This window comes from Durio zibethinus, chromosome 5 (genome assembly GCF_047325235.1).
Source record: "Durio zibethinus cultivar Kanyao isolate XHJ-2024 chromosome 5, ASM4732523v1, whole genome shotgun sequence".
NCBI lineage: Eukaryota > Viridiplantae > Streptophyta > Magnoliopsida > Malvales > Malvaceae > Durio > Durio zibethinus.
The window spans coordinates 33352182-33364842 of NC_143166.1; the positions used below are offsets into that span (position 1 = coordinate 33352182).

At 38.4% G+C, this 12661-nt stretch overlaps 2 protein-coding genes and 1 pseudogene across 2 annotated transcripts; 2 read left to right on the forward strand and 1 right to left on the reverse strand.

Moving 5' to 3' along the window:
• The first annotated feature begins 12 nt into the window (after nucleotides 1-12).
• LOC111282947 (dirigent protein 15 pseudogene) lies at nucleotides 13-702 on the forward strand (annotated as a pseudogene).
• Nucleotides 703-2217: 1515 nt separating this feature from the next.
• Nucleotides 2218-6988, reverse strand: LOC111281830 (translocase of chloroplast 120, chloroplastic-like). The gene is made up of 2 exons (XM_022869550.2): nucleotides 6664-6988; nucleotides 2218-6325 (listed from the first exon to the last, which is right to left on the reverse strand). Exon 2 carries the CDS (start codon nucleotides 6299-6301, stop codon nucleotides 2492-2494), a length of 3810 nt encoding a protein of 1269 aa, XP_022725285.2. The 5' UTR covers nucleotides 6302-6325; nucleotides 6664-6988; the 3' UTR covers nucleotides 2218-2491.
• Nucleotides 6989-8843: 1855 nt separating this feature from the next.
• On the forward strand, nucleotides 8844-11398 carry LOC111282958 (Pentatricopeptide repeat (PPR-like) superfamily protein). The gene has a single exon (XM_022871282.2). It carries the CDS (start codon nucleotides 9307-9309, stop codon nucleotides 11137-11139), a length of 1833 nt encoding a protein of 610 aa, XP_022727017.2. The 5' UTR covers nucleotides 8844-9306; the 3' UTR covers nucleotides 11140-11398.
• Nucleotides 11399-12661: the final 1263 nt, after the last annotated feature.

A 12661-nucleotide genomic window follows, 5' to 3' on the forward strand; every position in this document is an offset into this window, starting at 1 on the left:
TTAAGCCCTGGTGGTACAGCAAGGAGCCCAAAACCTGATAGTATTTTTAAGGTAAATATTGTGAAGAAAAGATGATGTTTGCATGGGAATTGATATTCTGCCTCGCCAGTGCACCAGTCTATAGCGAATGCTACTACAAGACTGTTACGCCTAGTGCAATGGTGGAGAAGGTGACCCATCTCCTCTTCTTCCTCCACGATATCCTGAGTGGCGGAAACCCTAGTGCAGTTATGGTAGCCCATGCTAACATCACCAAGAAAGACAGTTCCCCGCCATTTGGCAGCTCGTTTGCAATCAATGATCCCCTCAGAGTAGGGCCTGAACAACATCGAAGATAATTGGAAACGCGCCCAAGGCCTCTATCTATCATCCAGTCAAGATGCTAGCAAATTTACTTTTGTCATGTACGTCGATTTTGCTTTTACGATTGGCAAGTTTAATGGAAGCTCCTTCAGTTTGTTCTCAAGGAATGCGGTGACAGAGGCAGATCGTGAAGTGGCAATTGTGGGGGGAAGAGTTAAGTTTAGGATGGCTAGAGGGTTTGCCAAAATTAAGACCAGTTTTTTCAATTCTACTACTGGGGATGCTATTCTCGAGTACAGTGTGACTATACATCATTACTAATACTGAGAAATTATCTGAAATCATGTTCGATGACTGTTGTGATTATGTGAAGAGAGGGGAATAATGCTAGTGCTAATGTGTGTGAACTATATATGAAGTCTGAAATGGTATGATGGAAAATTTGTTGCCAACGAACTGAAAATAGCAGAGATGGTAACACATAAATTTTCCTTATAGCCCATTAAGGCAATAACGTTCCAACCTGAATGATCATCGCGTTCATTGGTGAATGGTCACAGCTGTAACAACTCAATGCAATAAGAGAAATTATCTCATGTATTATCCTTCAGGATTTACATGCACATGTTTTTTAGCTAGCTATGTTTTCAGGGAAATGATGAGTTGTCAATCTAATCTACTTCCACTTCTATACATGAACAAACCCCGCGCTTGACTTAGTTAAGCAGTGCCTCTTCCATCCAATTAGTAAGATGAAAGATAAAGAGAAAGAAAAGCAGAGATACATAAGAATTCAATTTCAAATGCAAATTTGGATGGAAAGTTTTGAAATTCATGACTTGAACATAGCCTATGTTTGTATTGATATAGAGTTTAGCAACTTTAGCTCTGGCGCTGCAGCTTTTGATTTTGTCTGCGGTTATAGCCATGCCAATGGGTCACTGCTCTATGCAAAGTCCCGAAGAAACAAAGCAATGGTTCAACAACCTACCTTAGGCAAAACAGAAGTTAAGCAGCCTCCATTCTACTTTTATGACATTGTTATAACTGGCGAAACCCAGACCGCATTTCCCATTGCCCGGGCATCAATCACTGAGAAATCACCCACCGTCTTCAGCCTCATTTACATGGTAGATAACTCATTGACTTTGGGGCCCAAACCCACATACCAGGAAGTGGGTCAAGCCCAAAGTTTCTAACTTTCAGCCGATCGGGATGAAAATTGGTCTGGTCTTGGCTATAAATTTTGTTATTACTGGTGGAAAATACAATGGCAGTCTCTTACCTTGTTGGGCAGGAATCCATTTATGGAGTCTCCACCAGAGATGCCGATCATCGGTGGAACAGGTGTTTTCCGATTGGCAAGGGGGGTTGCAATCGCGAAGACCCTTTCCTTCCTTGTTGCCTCGGCTGTTCTTAAATATAACATTGTAGTTATTCACTATTGAATGATAGCTTTTCTTTTTCAATTGTTTTGATATCGGTTCAAGATCAAACCATCCAGGTTACTTGTTTTTGGGTTGATATGGTTTGAATCACTAGTGTCAACCAAGATTATTCCAACAATTATATTCCGATTCTCCACACCTGAAATTTAACTTTGGCATAGTATTATGGGACTTTACGGAACCAATCTCCTCAGTCTGAAGTTTTCAAGTCTAAGAGAGATGGAGATTTGAACATTAATGTATATCATAATTTCCCCTAAATCTAATCCCAGTGTTAACCAGAGATTTTCTGCAACATCCTTATGATCTTGTAGCATGAAATACAAAGAAATAGCAAACAAAATTTGACACATTGGTACAACTCTCTTCTTTCGACAAGTATCCATCAGCGGTTCAGCCCTGAAAGGCCAAGGCACCATGTTAGCCAATCATTGACAGGCATAGAAATAAAATGGTGGCAATGGGATCAACAAAATTAAAGATGAATTGAGTTTCTGCACTCACAGAAGAAAAGAAGCAATTCTTGACCATAGTTTCATGGGAATAAAAGTAACCTTATGAAAAATATCTAACAAAGAAACTACAATCACTATTAAAAAACAAAAAAAGAAGGAAAATTATTGAAATTTCAGCACCTTACTTTCACTCTTGAAGACCACTGAGAGATGGCCATTATAAAAATGTTCTATCACCGCATACCTGCTATCGCACATGTAACCTAATTTTCATCATTGTCCATACTACATTTGCTGGGTATAATCAAGTAGCTTTTTCAGAAGTGGAAGGAGAGCAGTCAAAGCGAGCTGAAGCTGTTCTGAGCTATTTATTCGTATACTGACTTGTCCAGCACCTCTGTTATTCAAATTGGCACGTGCTATTAAGTTTGTAGAACGTCCAACAGGAATCTGTGACTGTATATTGCATCCAATGGCAAGATCTCCATGCCAATCCATGACAGAAAGCCCAAGCGTAGACAAGGAGCGACCCAGGGGGTAATCCTTATCCCTCAATTGTGCTTCCAAACTACCCCCATATGCAATATCGCCACGACCAGTCATAGCACCCCCAGTCATGACTACCTGGAACCGCTTATTAGCAATCAATTTATCTTCAACTTTCACTCCAGCCGATAATGCATCACCTAAGAGTGTAACTGAGATGCCAGCTGTTGCCTTATTCTTCCTTAAATTACTAAATCTTGTTTCACTGCGCATAGTGTAGGCCAAGTCCTTGCCAACAGTCTGCATATCAAAACCTAATGAAGTTGCTTTACCTTCCCCATGCTTTAAAGAACTGGCTAGTTCCATTTGGACATTGGCATCCTTTTTGTCCTTCGTAATCTGGCCAGAAAATGAAATGGGGAATTTGTCTTTGGCAACGAACAATCTTTCCACATTAATACCTTCATAACCAACATCATGATCCCAACCATGAGTATCTAGAACAGGCCTCACAAGCCATGAGTTGGTGGAATCAAGGTAACGATACCGATGAGTAGGATTATCAGAATCAAAAGAAGCAGGCAAGGTAAAATCTGGCATGGGAATTGGAACAGAAGAAGCAGCACTACTTTCTTCTTCTCCATTATCACCATACTCACTTGACAGATCCTTAGCTGCAGCAGCCATTTTCTTCATCATCTTTCGCTGCTTTTTCTCTTCCTTCAGTTGCTTTTTCATAAAAAGTTTTTCCCTATATTCTAACTCATCAAAATATGCCTTCTTCTGAGCTTTACTAAGGTTCCCTATCTGTGCTTTAGTCAACCGCTTGAAAGGTGGCAACTCATCATATTCTGACTCATCCTCAGAGTCTGAAGATTCATCCAAATCATCATCTAAATCATCATCATCACCACTCTGCTCTTCAGGCAGCTTAACTTGCGGTCTTGATTGAAGAAGAGATGAAAGAAGGAAAGGTAAAGGAGGTGCTCTTGTTCGAGTAGCAAAAGGCTTTCCAGGAGGAGTATCTTGCAACTTCAAAAGTGCGTTTGCTTCAGCAAGTATTTTAGATGCAAAGGAGAGCAACAACAAATGAGGCTTCCAAACCTGACCATTTGGCAGCACTCTCTGGCCTGCCCTATTTGTTCTACATGCAGAGTGGTTCTCCACTAATGAAACAGGATTCATGAGCCGCATATCCCCAGCAGCCTGACGAATAGCCTGCTGGACAACATGAGTACGTTGAGTGACAAACATGTCATAACTAGAAGCAGTACCATTTGGACCATCAGGCGGAGCAGAAGCTGCATGAGTCAAAACCACAATTGCATTAAACCATATGGATGGACCAAAGATCTCAGTGATGGTGCGCAAGAGGGGCATATCACCAAAATCCCTGGTTTGCATGTCCAACCTATCAAGGTACAAAACAATATCTGGAGGTGTTTTCTTAATGAAATGCTTAACAGAGTGAAGAATCTTCTCATTCTGGCGTTGGTCAGACCAGGAAGGCAGAAGGCCTGGTGTATCAATTACACGCACCTTAATACCATGTACAGTACCCACAACATCCTGAACCTTCTTTGTACCTGTTCGGAAAGCATCAGTACCAAACTTAACTTCATCAAATATTGAATTAATAGTAGCACTTTTACCAACTCCTGTCTTCCCAAGGACCATAATTGTACAAGAGAAATCAAGGGGTTCATTCCCAGCTGCCTCAAGCTGTTCTGCCATAGCACTTGCACGGTCAAAGCTAAAGGCACCAACACGGCCCCCGTTTCTCCCCCGCAGCTGCTCGGCTAATCCTAGCCTGTACAAAACCTGTGCCACAACAACATTATGGGGAGTCTGCCCAAGCCTATGAGCAAGCCGCAAAAACTTGACTCTAATCAACTGAAGCTTTTCACGAGTCTCATCATTCTCCTCAGCCTCCGCATTAGCAGGGTCTTCAATCTGTTGTGCCTGTGTCCGAGAGACAGTGCCATTTACACGAGACTGTTGCACAACCCTAGGAGCAGGCTCCAACAGTGGAGCAGCACGCCCAAGGCCAGCAGGATGAGAAGGAGAGGTAGCAGAATTTGTAGATTTTACATTTGATGAAGGCATGGTAGCAGGTAGAATTTCACGTTCTCTAATCACGGGGATGTTTTGCTTGAGCTCCTGATCTGTAGCTACTTTCTTTCCAGACTCTTCAGCTTTTGCAGACAACACAGATCCTGGAGCATGTTGCACTTCCTGCTCTAGAGTCATTTGGGTGCTTTGCTTATCTTCCTGACCTTTCTCTGCTTTCTTGTCAGATTCTTCAGTCACAGAATGAGTATCTTGAACTTTATCCACTATTTCATCAGGAGGCTGAGATTGAAAAACATCATGAGCCTCTGTTCTCAAATCAGTTTTACCAGCCTCAACCTTCTCATTCATCTCATCTCTAAACTTTTCTGCAACAGATAAGTTTCTAAATTCATTAGCAGCTGTCCCTTCCACAGATGTACTCAGCTCAGACACTGTATCTTTCACTTCATGAATCTCACCATTATGCTTTATGTCCCTCACGTCGGATGAATCTTTTACTTCTCCATTCCTGTTATCTACTGCCTCCACACTAGCCAAAGCCTTATTTGCTTTTTCACTCTCATCTCCACCATCCACTGAATCAAGATCAGCTGTGGCACCTTTAACTTCCTTGCTTTCTTTTCCCTGATCTCCTGTATCGACATTAGCTGACTTGTCATTCAATGCTTCAACGACTTCATCATCTTGAAGCTTGACAATCATGCCAGCTGAAGTATAAGCAGAATCCCCAACCTTTTCGTCTTGATAATCAGTAGCCAGTGCATCCTCCCTTGATTCCTCACCCTTACCCTCCTGTGTCAAAACCTCCAACTTGGATTCCATTTTTAAATCCTTCTCCACGTTATCACCTTCTAAAGTTCCCAAATTTTTGTCTGCCAATGTTTCCTCTAAATATACCTTATCAGCATCACCTTTTACAGGCTTCTTAATTGCAGTATAGGACTTTAGATTTCCTTCAGCCTCATCCCTCAAGACTTCCATTTCTCCAGTACCACTGATTTCAGGTACCTCCTTTCCACCATTCAATTCATCAGCCCCTGCTCCCATTTCAATCCCTCCCTCATCAATCTTATCAAACACTACACCACCACTAACACGCTCCCCGCCCAACAGTTCTACCACTTTCTGCTCATCCACTGACACTGCAGCATCCTCCTGAGGTCCGACATCACTTCGAATCACGCCCTCCCGATGTCCAATCTCAGTTGGAACCTCCAAAGCCTCTTCAAAGATCTCTGCTTCAGGTTCTAAATTTGAATTCTCCTGAACTTCATCCGAAACAGTGTCACCAAATGTCTCGCCATTTCCAATTTCATCAGCAACTAGACTGCTGTCCTGCGGTTCAAATTTTTCTGTTTGCTCCTGCAAATGCTCCTGTGTTCCAATTGCCTCCTCAAAAACCTCATCTTCTACATCCATAGTTTCATTTGAACCCCCGACAACCCTCTCCTCCGCTTTCTCATTGGCAACTCTTTCTTCCACAATCTTATTGTCTAACATAACAGAATCATCAACCATTCCTACCCCATTTTCCATTTTCACAAATGTTGCTTCAAAAACCTAAATTGACCAAAACCATCAAAACCCCATTTTAACCAACATTAGTCAACAAACAATCAACAAAAACATCAAAACAATCAATCATAAGAAATACCCACAAAACAAAAACCCCTCCTTTCCGAAAACCTAAACATAAAAATCCAATATTGATCCACATGTCAACAAAAAAAATAGATCTTTCTATTTCCCCCCAATCAAAAGATCATTTTAATCAAAACATCATTTTTCAAAAAATATCAGATCCCAAGTCCATACTGAAGGTTTTCTGTAAAAAGGATATTAAAATATCTAAATAAAAATAATAAACAGATAGTAACAGTAACAAAAAGAAAGGTCACCTGGTCTTTTTATGGTACAGCAATTTTAAGACAGAGAAGGGAAGAAAAAGGGCGTCCGGGCTTTTGCAGTATAATGAGAGACAGAATAGAGAGAGGAAGGATCTTTGGCTACATGTGCTTTACTTTCCTGTGTTTTCATATATCTACTACAATTGCTTTGGACTTTGGCTTATTGAAGAAAGGATCTAGGGAGGATAAGAAGGTGATCAACGGATTAAAATGGATACGGGGGACTGTGATCAAACGGTTGAAGATGGTTCATTGGTGTCATCGTGAAAGACGCCGAATCACGGTGACATGAACATAAAAAGAGTGCAAATGGGATAGGAAAAGCAAGGGCCAAGGGGTGTTTGACATGTTATGTGGAGAGTGTGTCACGTGTTCATTACCTGAGCTGCCAGTGAGAGAGGGCAATTGTGGGCCGTCCATTCTTTCCTGATGGCATGGTTTTGATTGTGCCTACCCACCCAAATGACTTTGTGATCATCAACCCAACAAACTTGTTGGGATTGGTAGTAAATGACTTCTTCCCCTTGGCATGTAGTACTTTGTAATAATGGTACTCTTCCCTTTTCACAATTTTGTTCAATCATTCCTGAGGGCTTGTTTGATTTGCTTTGCTTGTTTTCATATTTGGAAAAAGTGGTCACCATGAACACTTCAATTCTATCCATTCCTTTTTTTTTTTTTTTTGTATTAATATCTATCTAATCATATCATAAGAAAAATATTTTACCAACCCATGCAAACATGAAACTAGAGAAATCTAACAAATATTACGTTAAAATGAGTGTGCGATCGTTTTAAAAGTTTAAGCTTATAAGAAAAGACAGTTCAACTATTATATATTATATTAAGATTTTTTTTTTAATGATTATATTGTACAATGAAACTTAGCATTACGTGTTCTTCCAAACTCTACAAATTTTAATGGGTTAAATGGTTTGAACAACAGGGGTGAAGTCACGGGGGCAGGCAGGAGTCCTAAAAAAAATTTTCAATCTCCGTTATGTTATAGTATTTGAGCTCACCAAAATATTATTTAAACCCCTTTTCTCTTTTAAATTATTATTTGACATCTCTTTTATTCCATTCCTGATTTAGCACCTGATTAACAACCTTCATCATTGATGAAACATGTTTGTGTAAAGTTTCAATGCAAAAACAGTAACATTTTTCACATTAATTATGGCATGCAAGTATTATTTTGATTGATCTACTATTCTAGATTATATTAGATTAGAGTAAAAAAAGGTTGTGGAAAAAGTGATAGAGTGAAAGGGTGATGGGCCAATCAGAGTTTACATGACGAGCCTACAGATCCAAAGCATTTGGAGTGGTCGGACTGATTTGTTGGTGGACTTGACCTGGTGTGCTTGGAAGGAGTTACTTGAAAGAATATACGGGATCTACCAAAATCGGATCATTCCCTAATGCCAGGATTAAAAGAGGATTTTTTTTTTTTTCTTTTGAACTCCTGTTTGAACAGCATGTGCTATTTGGATAAGACCAAGTTTTAGTTTGCAAGTGCAGTTATCTCTTGACATGGCCTCTATCCATTTTGTGTTTTTGAAAGCTTGAGGAAATGTTGGTTCTTCTTGGTCTGAGATGGCAACTGGAAAAGAGTGATGAATGGAATTTAATTTTTCAAAAAATATAGTCATATTTGATGTATAAAATTCAACATATCAATTGAATTGACTGGTGGCAGAGATGAAGATGGATGTATTACTTGAAGAGAGTTGCAAATACATTCGTACAAGTGTTTAGGCCAACTTTGAATTCTTTGTGAGCAAAGGGGAAATGAAATTTTATCAGAGGAATTCGTGAAATTTTTAATAAAAAATAAATAAATTAAAATTAAAAAATTAAATATTTTATTATATAGATTAAATTGGTAAAATTAGAAAAAAAATTTAATAAATTTTGATATATTTATTAAATAAATATTTTAAATAAAATTATTAACAAAATTTTTATTATTAAATAAATATCGATTAAATTTAAATTATAAAAAAATATTTTTAATAATTCTTTATATATTATTAATATTTACTTTAAATTCTATCAAATTATCAATTTAAATTTTTTATTAAAATTTTTATGTTTTTATTTTTAATAAAAAATTTCATAAACTTTACTTATGAAACTTAATATACATTTTATCCAGACGAGAGACAGTAGACTAAATTGTCTCGTGAATCGTTGTTGTCATCATTATGGGATTTTAGTCGTAGTAGGAGTGTTGGTGGATGAGGTTTCTTTGTGTCATCAACGAACGGAGCCTCTTGGATCATTGAAGATGCAAAATTATCAGTAGATAATGAGACAGCTTCATTCTCAATCACTGATAAACGGATAACAGGTTCGAGGGTGTGTTTCCAAATCAAAAGATTCTACTTGAAAAGGAACTGTGACAGAAATCGTAACATGGGTTTGGTTTGGGTAGAGCTCCCTTGGGTTTGGGTTTGACAATTCCCGAGTTTCGGCCCACTAGGAAACCCCAAAACGGCAAAGAACTCCAAATTTGCCCCGTCAAGCCAGCAGCACCGCAACCGCAATGCCTCGTCGGAGCTAAGCTGACATGAAGAACAAAACAACCTCTTTTTTCCTGTTCAAATTCTCACATGGTTTCTCTCTCCAATGCCCCCACTCTCTCCCCCACTTCGTCCAAATCCCAGGAACCGCTTCTCCAAAAAACCCCCTTGTATTGTGAAATCCTTTCTCAGTCTCACTTCTCAAGGCCAGCTTGCTCAAGCAATCTCTTCTCTCGAGCTCTTAACAAGAAAAGGCATTCGCTTACCCATTCAAACTCTAGTTTCTCTCTTACAACAATGCGCAAAAACCAAGTCTCTCAAAGACGGCAAATTTCTACACCTTCATTTGAAACTAACCGGACTCAAAAAGCCCAACACCTTTTTATCCAATCATTTGATCAATATGTATTCTAATTGTGGAGATTATATCGGTGCTCGCAAAGTGTTCGATAAAATGGGTGCTAGAAATTTATATTCTTTTAATAATATGTTGTCTGGATATGCGAAATTGGGCATGATAAAGCCTGCTCGGAAATTGTTTGATCAAATGCCTGAAAGGGATGTCGTTTCATGGAATACAATGGTGATTGCTTATGCGCAAAGCGGGTTTTTTGAGGAAGCGTTGAGGTTTTATAAGAAGTTAAGGGATTTGTGTATTGGATACAATGAGTTTAGTTTTGCTGGTGTTTTGACTGTTTGTGTTAAGTTGAGAGAATTGCAACTCACTAGACAGGTTCATGGGCAGGTTTTCGTTTCTGGTTTTTTGTCAAATGTGGTGATTTCCAGCTCTATTGTTGATGGTTATGTGAAATGCGGGATGGTGGGGGAGGCTAGGAGGTTATTTGATGATATGAAAGTGAGGGATGTTCTTGCTTGGACGACTTTGGTTTCGGGGTATGCTCAATGGGGAGATATGGAATCAGCTAATGATTTGTTTGATAAGATGCCTGAGAAAAATCCGGTTTCCTGGACAGCTTTGATTTCGGGGTATGCTAGAAATGGTATGGGGAATAAGGCACTTGAATTGTTTACAAGGATGATGCTGTGTCGAGTTAGACCTGATCAGTTTACCTTTAGTAGTTGTCTTTGTGCTTGTGCTAGTGTAGCTTCACTTACTCATGGTAAACAAATACATGCTTATTTGATACGAACTAATTTTAGGCCAAACATGATAGTCATCAGTTCTCTCATTGACATGTATTCAAAATGCGGTAGTCTCAAATTTGGCAAACAAATTTTTTATCTTACCAATAATAAGCAGGATCCTGTATTGTGGAACACAATGATTTCTGCATTGGCACAGCATGGGCACGGTGAAGAGGCAGTGAAAATGTTTGATGACATGGTAAAACAAGGGGTGAAGCCAGATAGGACCACTTTTGTTGTTATTGTTAATGCATGTAGCCACTCTGGTCTTGTTCAGGAAGGGCTTAGGTTTTTTGAATGTATTTCTTCTGATCACGGCATAATTCCCGATCAACAGCATTATGCATGTTTAATTGATCTCTTAGGTCGAGCTGGTTTCTTTGACCAGTTGATGAACCATCTGGAGAAGATGCCATGCAAGCCTGATAGCCGGGTTTGGAATGCACTGCTCGGTGTTTCTAGAATCCATGGAAATATAGAATTGGGAAGAAGAGCAGCTGAACAACTTATTGAGTTGGAGCCTCAGTCCTCTGCAGCATATGTATTGCTTTCAAGTATATATGGCACACTTGGGAAATGGGAATCGGTTGAGAAGGTGAGACACCTTATGCATAAGAGACAAGTTAGGAAAGAGGTAGCTCTTAGTTGGATAGAACTTCAAAATAAAGTGCACGCCTTCACTGTATCAGATAGCTTGCATCCTTTGAAAGGAGCAATATACTCAGCCTTGGATCAGTTAGCTGGTCAGATGGATTTTGATGCTTCATTGTTTGAGATTGAAAGTAGAAGTTAGCCATTTTTATTTTTGCTGGGTTTTTTTCTGGGAGACCTAAAAGAATATTTTTCTCATTCAGTTTTTTTGTTGTATAATTTTTCAAACACCCTTCTTGTATTGGAAGCAATTCTTGCATCATAGATTTAACTCTGTTTATATAAGAGTTAAAGTTTCACAACGAATTTCAGGTTTTGCTCCAAATTTTTATGCTTCTTTGTAAGCAATTGTTTCATCCAAGTGATTGAATAAAAATTGATAAACTCCAAAGTGCTATCTTTCTTGCATTATCTTATGGCATAGGCTGTTTAGAGATGAAAATTTGATTAATTGTCAAATGTAAGATGCAACTACTCTGCCTTCACAGTTTCAGACAGCATTGTGTTACCATACAAATTGAATGGGCCTTCCTCTGTTTAACCTTGTTTTCCAAACATTATTTGTTCCCCTCCCGAACATCTGCAGGTCTAGTGGCATGGGCTTACCAAATAGTCTTTACCCTATACACAATGTGTAGTTCCTGACTATGTTATGTATAATGTGTACATTCTTCTTGAATTTAGCTATGTTAAAGAAGCAGTTCAGTTATATATATATATATATATATATATATATATTTGTTAGAATGCATTACATTGAGGCTTTCCATCTTTTTCCCCTTTCTTAAATGTCAAATCTATTATTATGTGGTGTGGACAAAATGAGGAAGAGCTGATGAACATGATAATAATTATGTTGTTTACATTAAGTGGATGAGAAGTAGTCACATATTTACTTTGTTTTATCAAGTTCTTGGAATAACTGATTTCAGATAATCAACAATTGCAGCTTTTGATTTGTCCATGTTTCTGCAAAAATGTGAAATGCCATTTAACGAAATTCTATTTCAGGTTGAGTTCTGGGCAAAAAATTATGTTCGGGCACAGTTAAACCCAAATCGCTATTCAAAGCAGAGATTCACTGGAAGAAGTTCCTATTTGCCTTTAGATCTTTCTATGCATCTGTTTCTGTCATTTCTAGCTATAAATTTCTTAGCTCCGTGATTTAAATATCATTATTTTCACATTCCTTGTTATGGTGTATATCAGAGGATTAAGACTCTTTATTATGAAGTCAAACAAGCTGAATTAACTGCAGGATTGACTCTTGAGCTCTTGCAGAAGCCTGGTTCCAGATTACCAATTTTAAGGTTATTGATTTCTTCATAGTCGCTGATTTATTGAACCTAACTCATGAAAATCTCGTGTTTAATTTTCTTGTTATTCATTGTAGCAATCCAAATTAAAATTACTGACATTCTATATGTTAAGATTTACCTTAAATTTCATAATCGCACATCGAAAGTTAAGCGAAATTATATGAGATTGAGTTTGTTTTGTATCTCACATCTAGTTTGACACCTAGAGAATAGTTAAATGAGTAGATTATTAAAAGTGTATAATTGAATTTTGCGTTAAGTTTTGAGTAAGGAATTTTTGGTTATTTTTTCTAAAAGTCTCACAGTTATAAAAATTTATTTGTTAGTGGATTAAGTTTGGAGCAT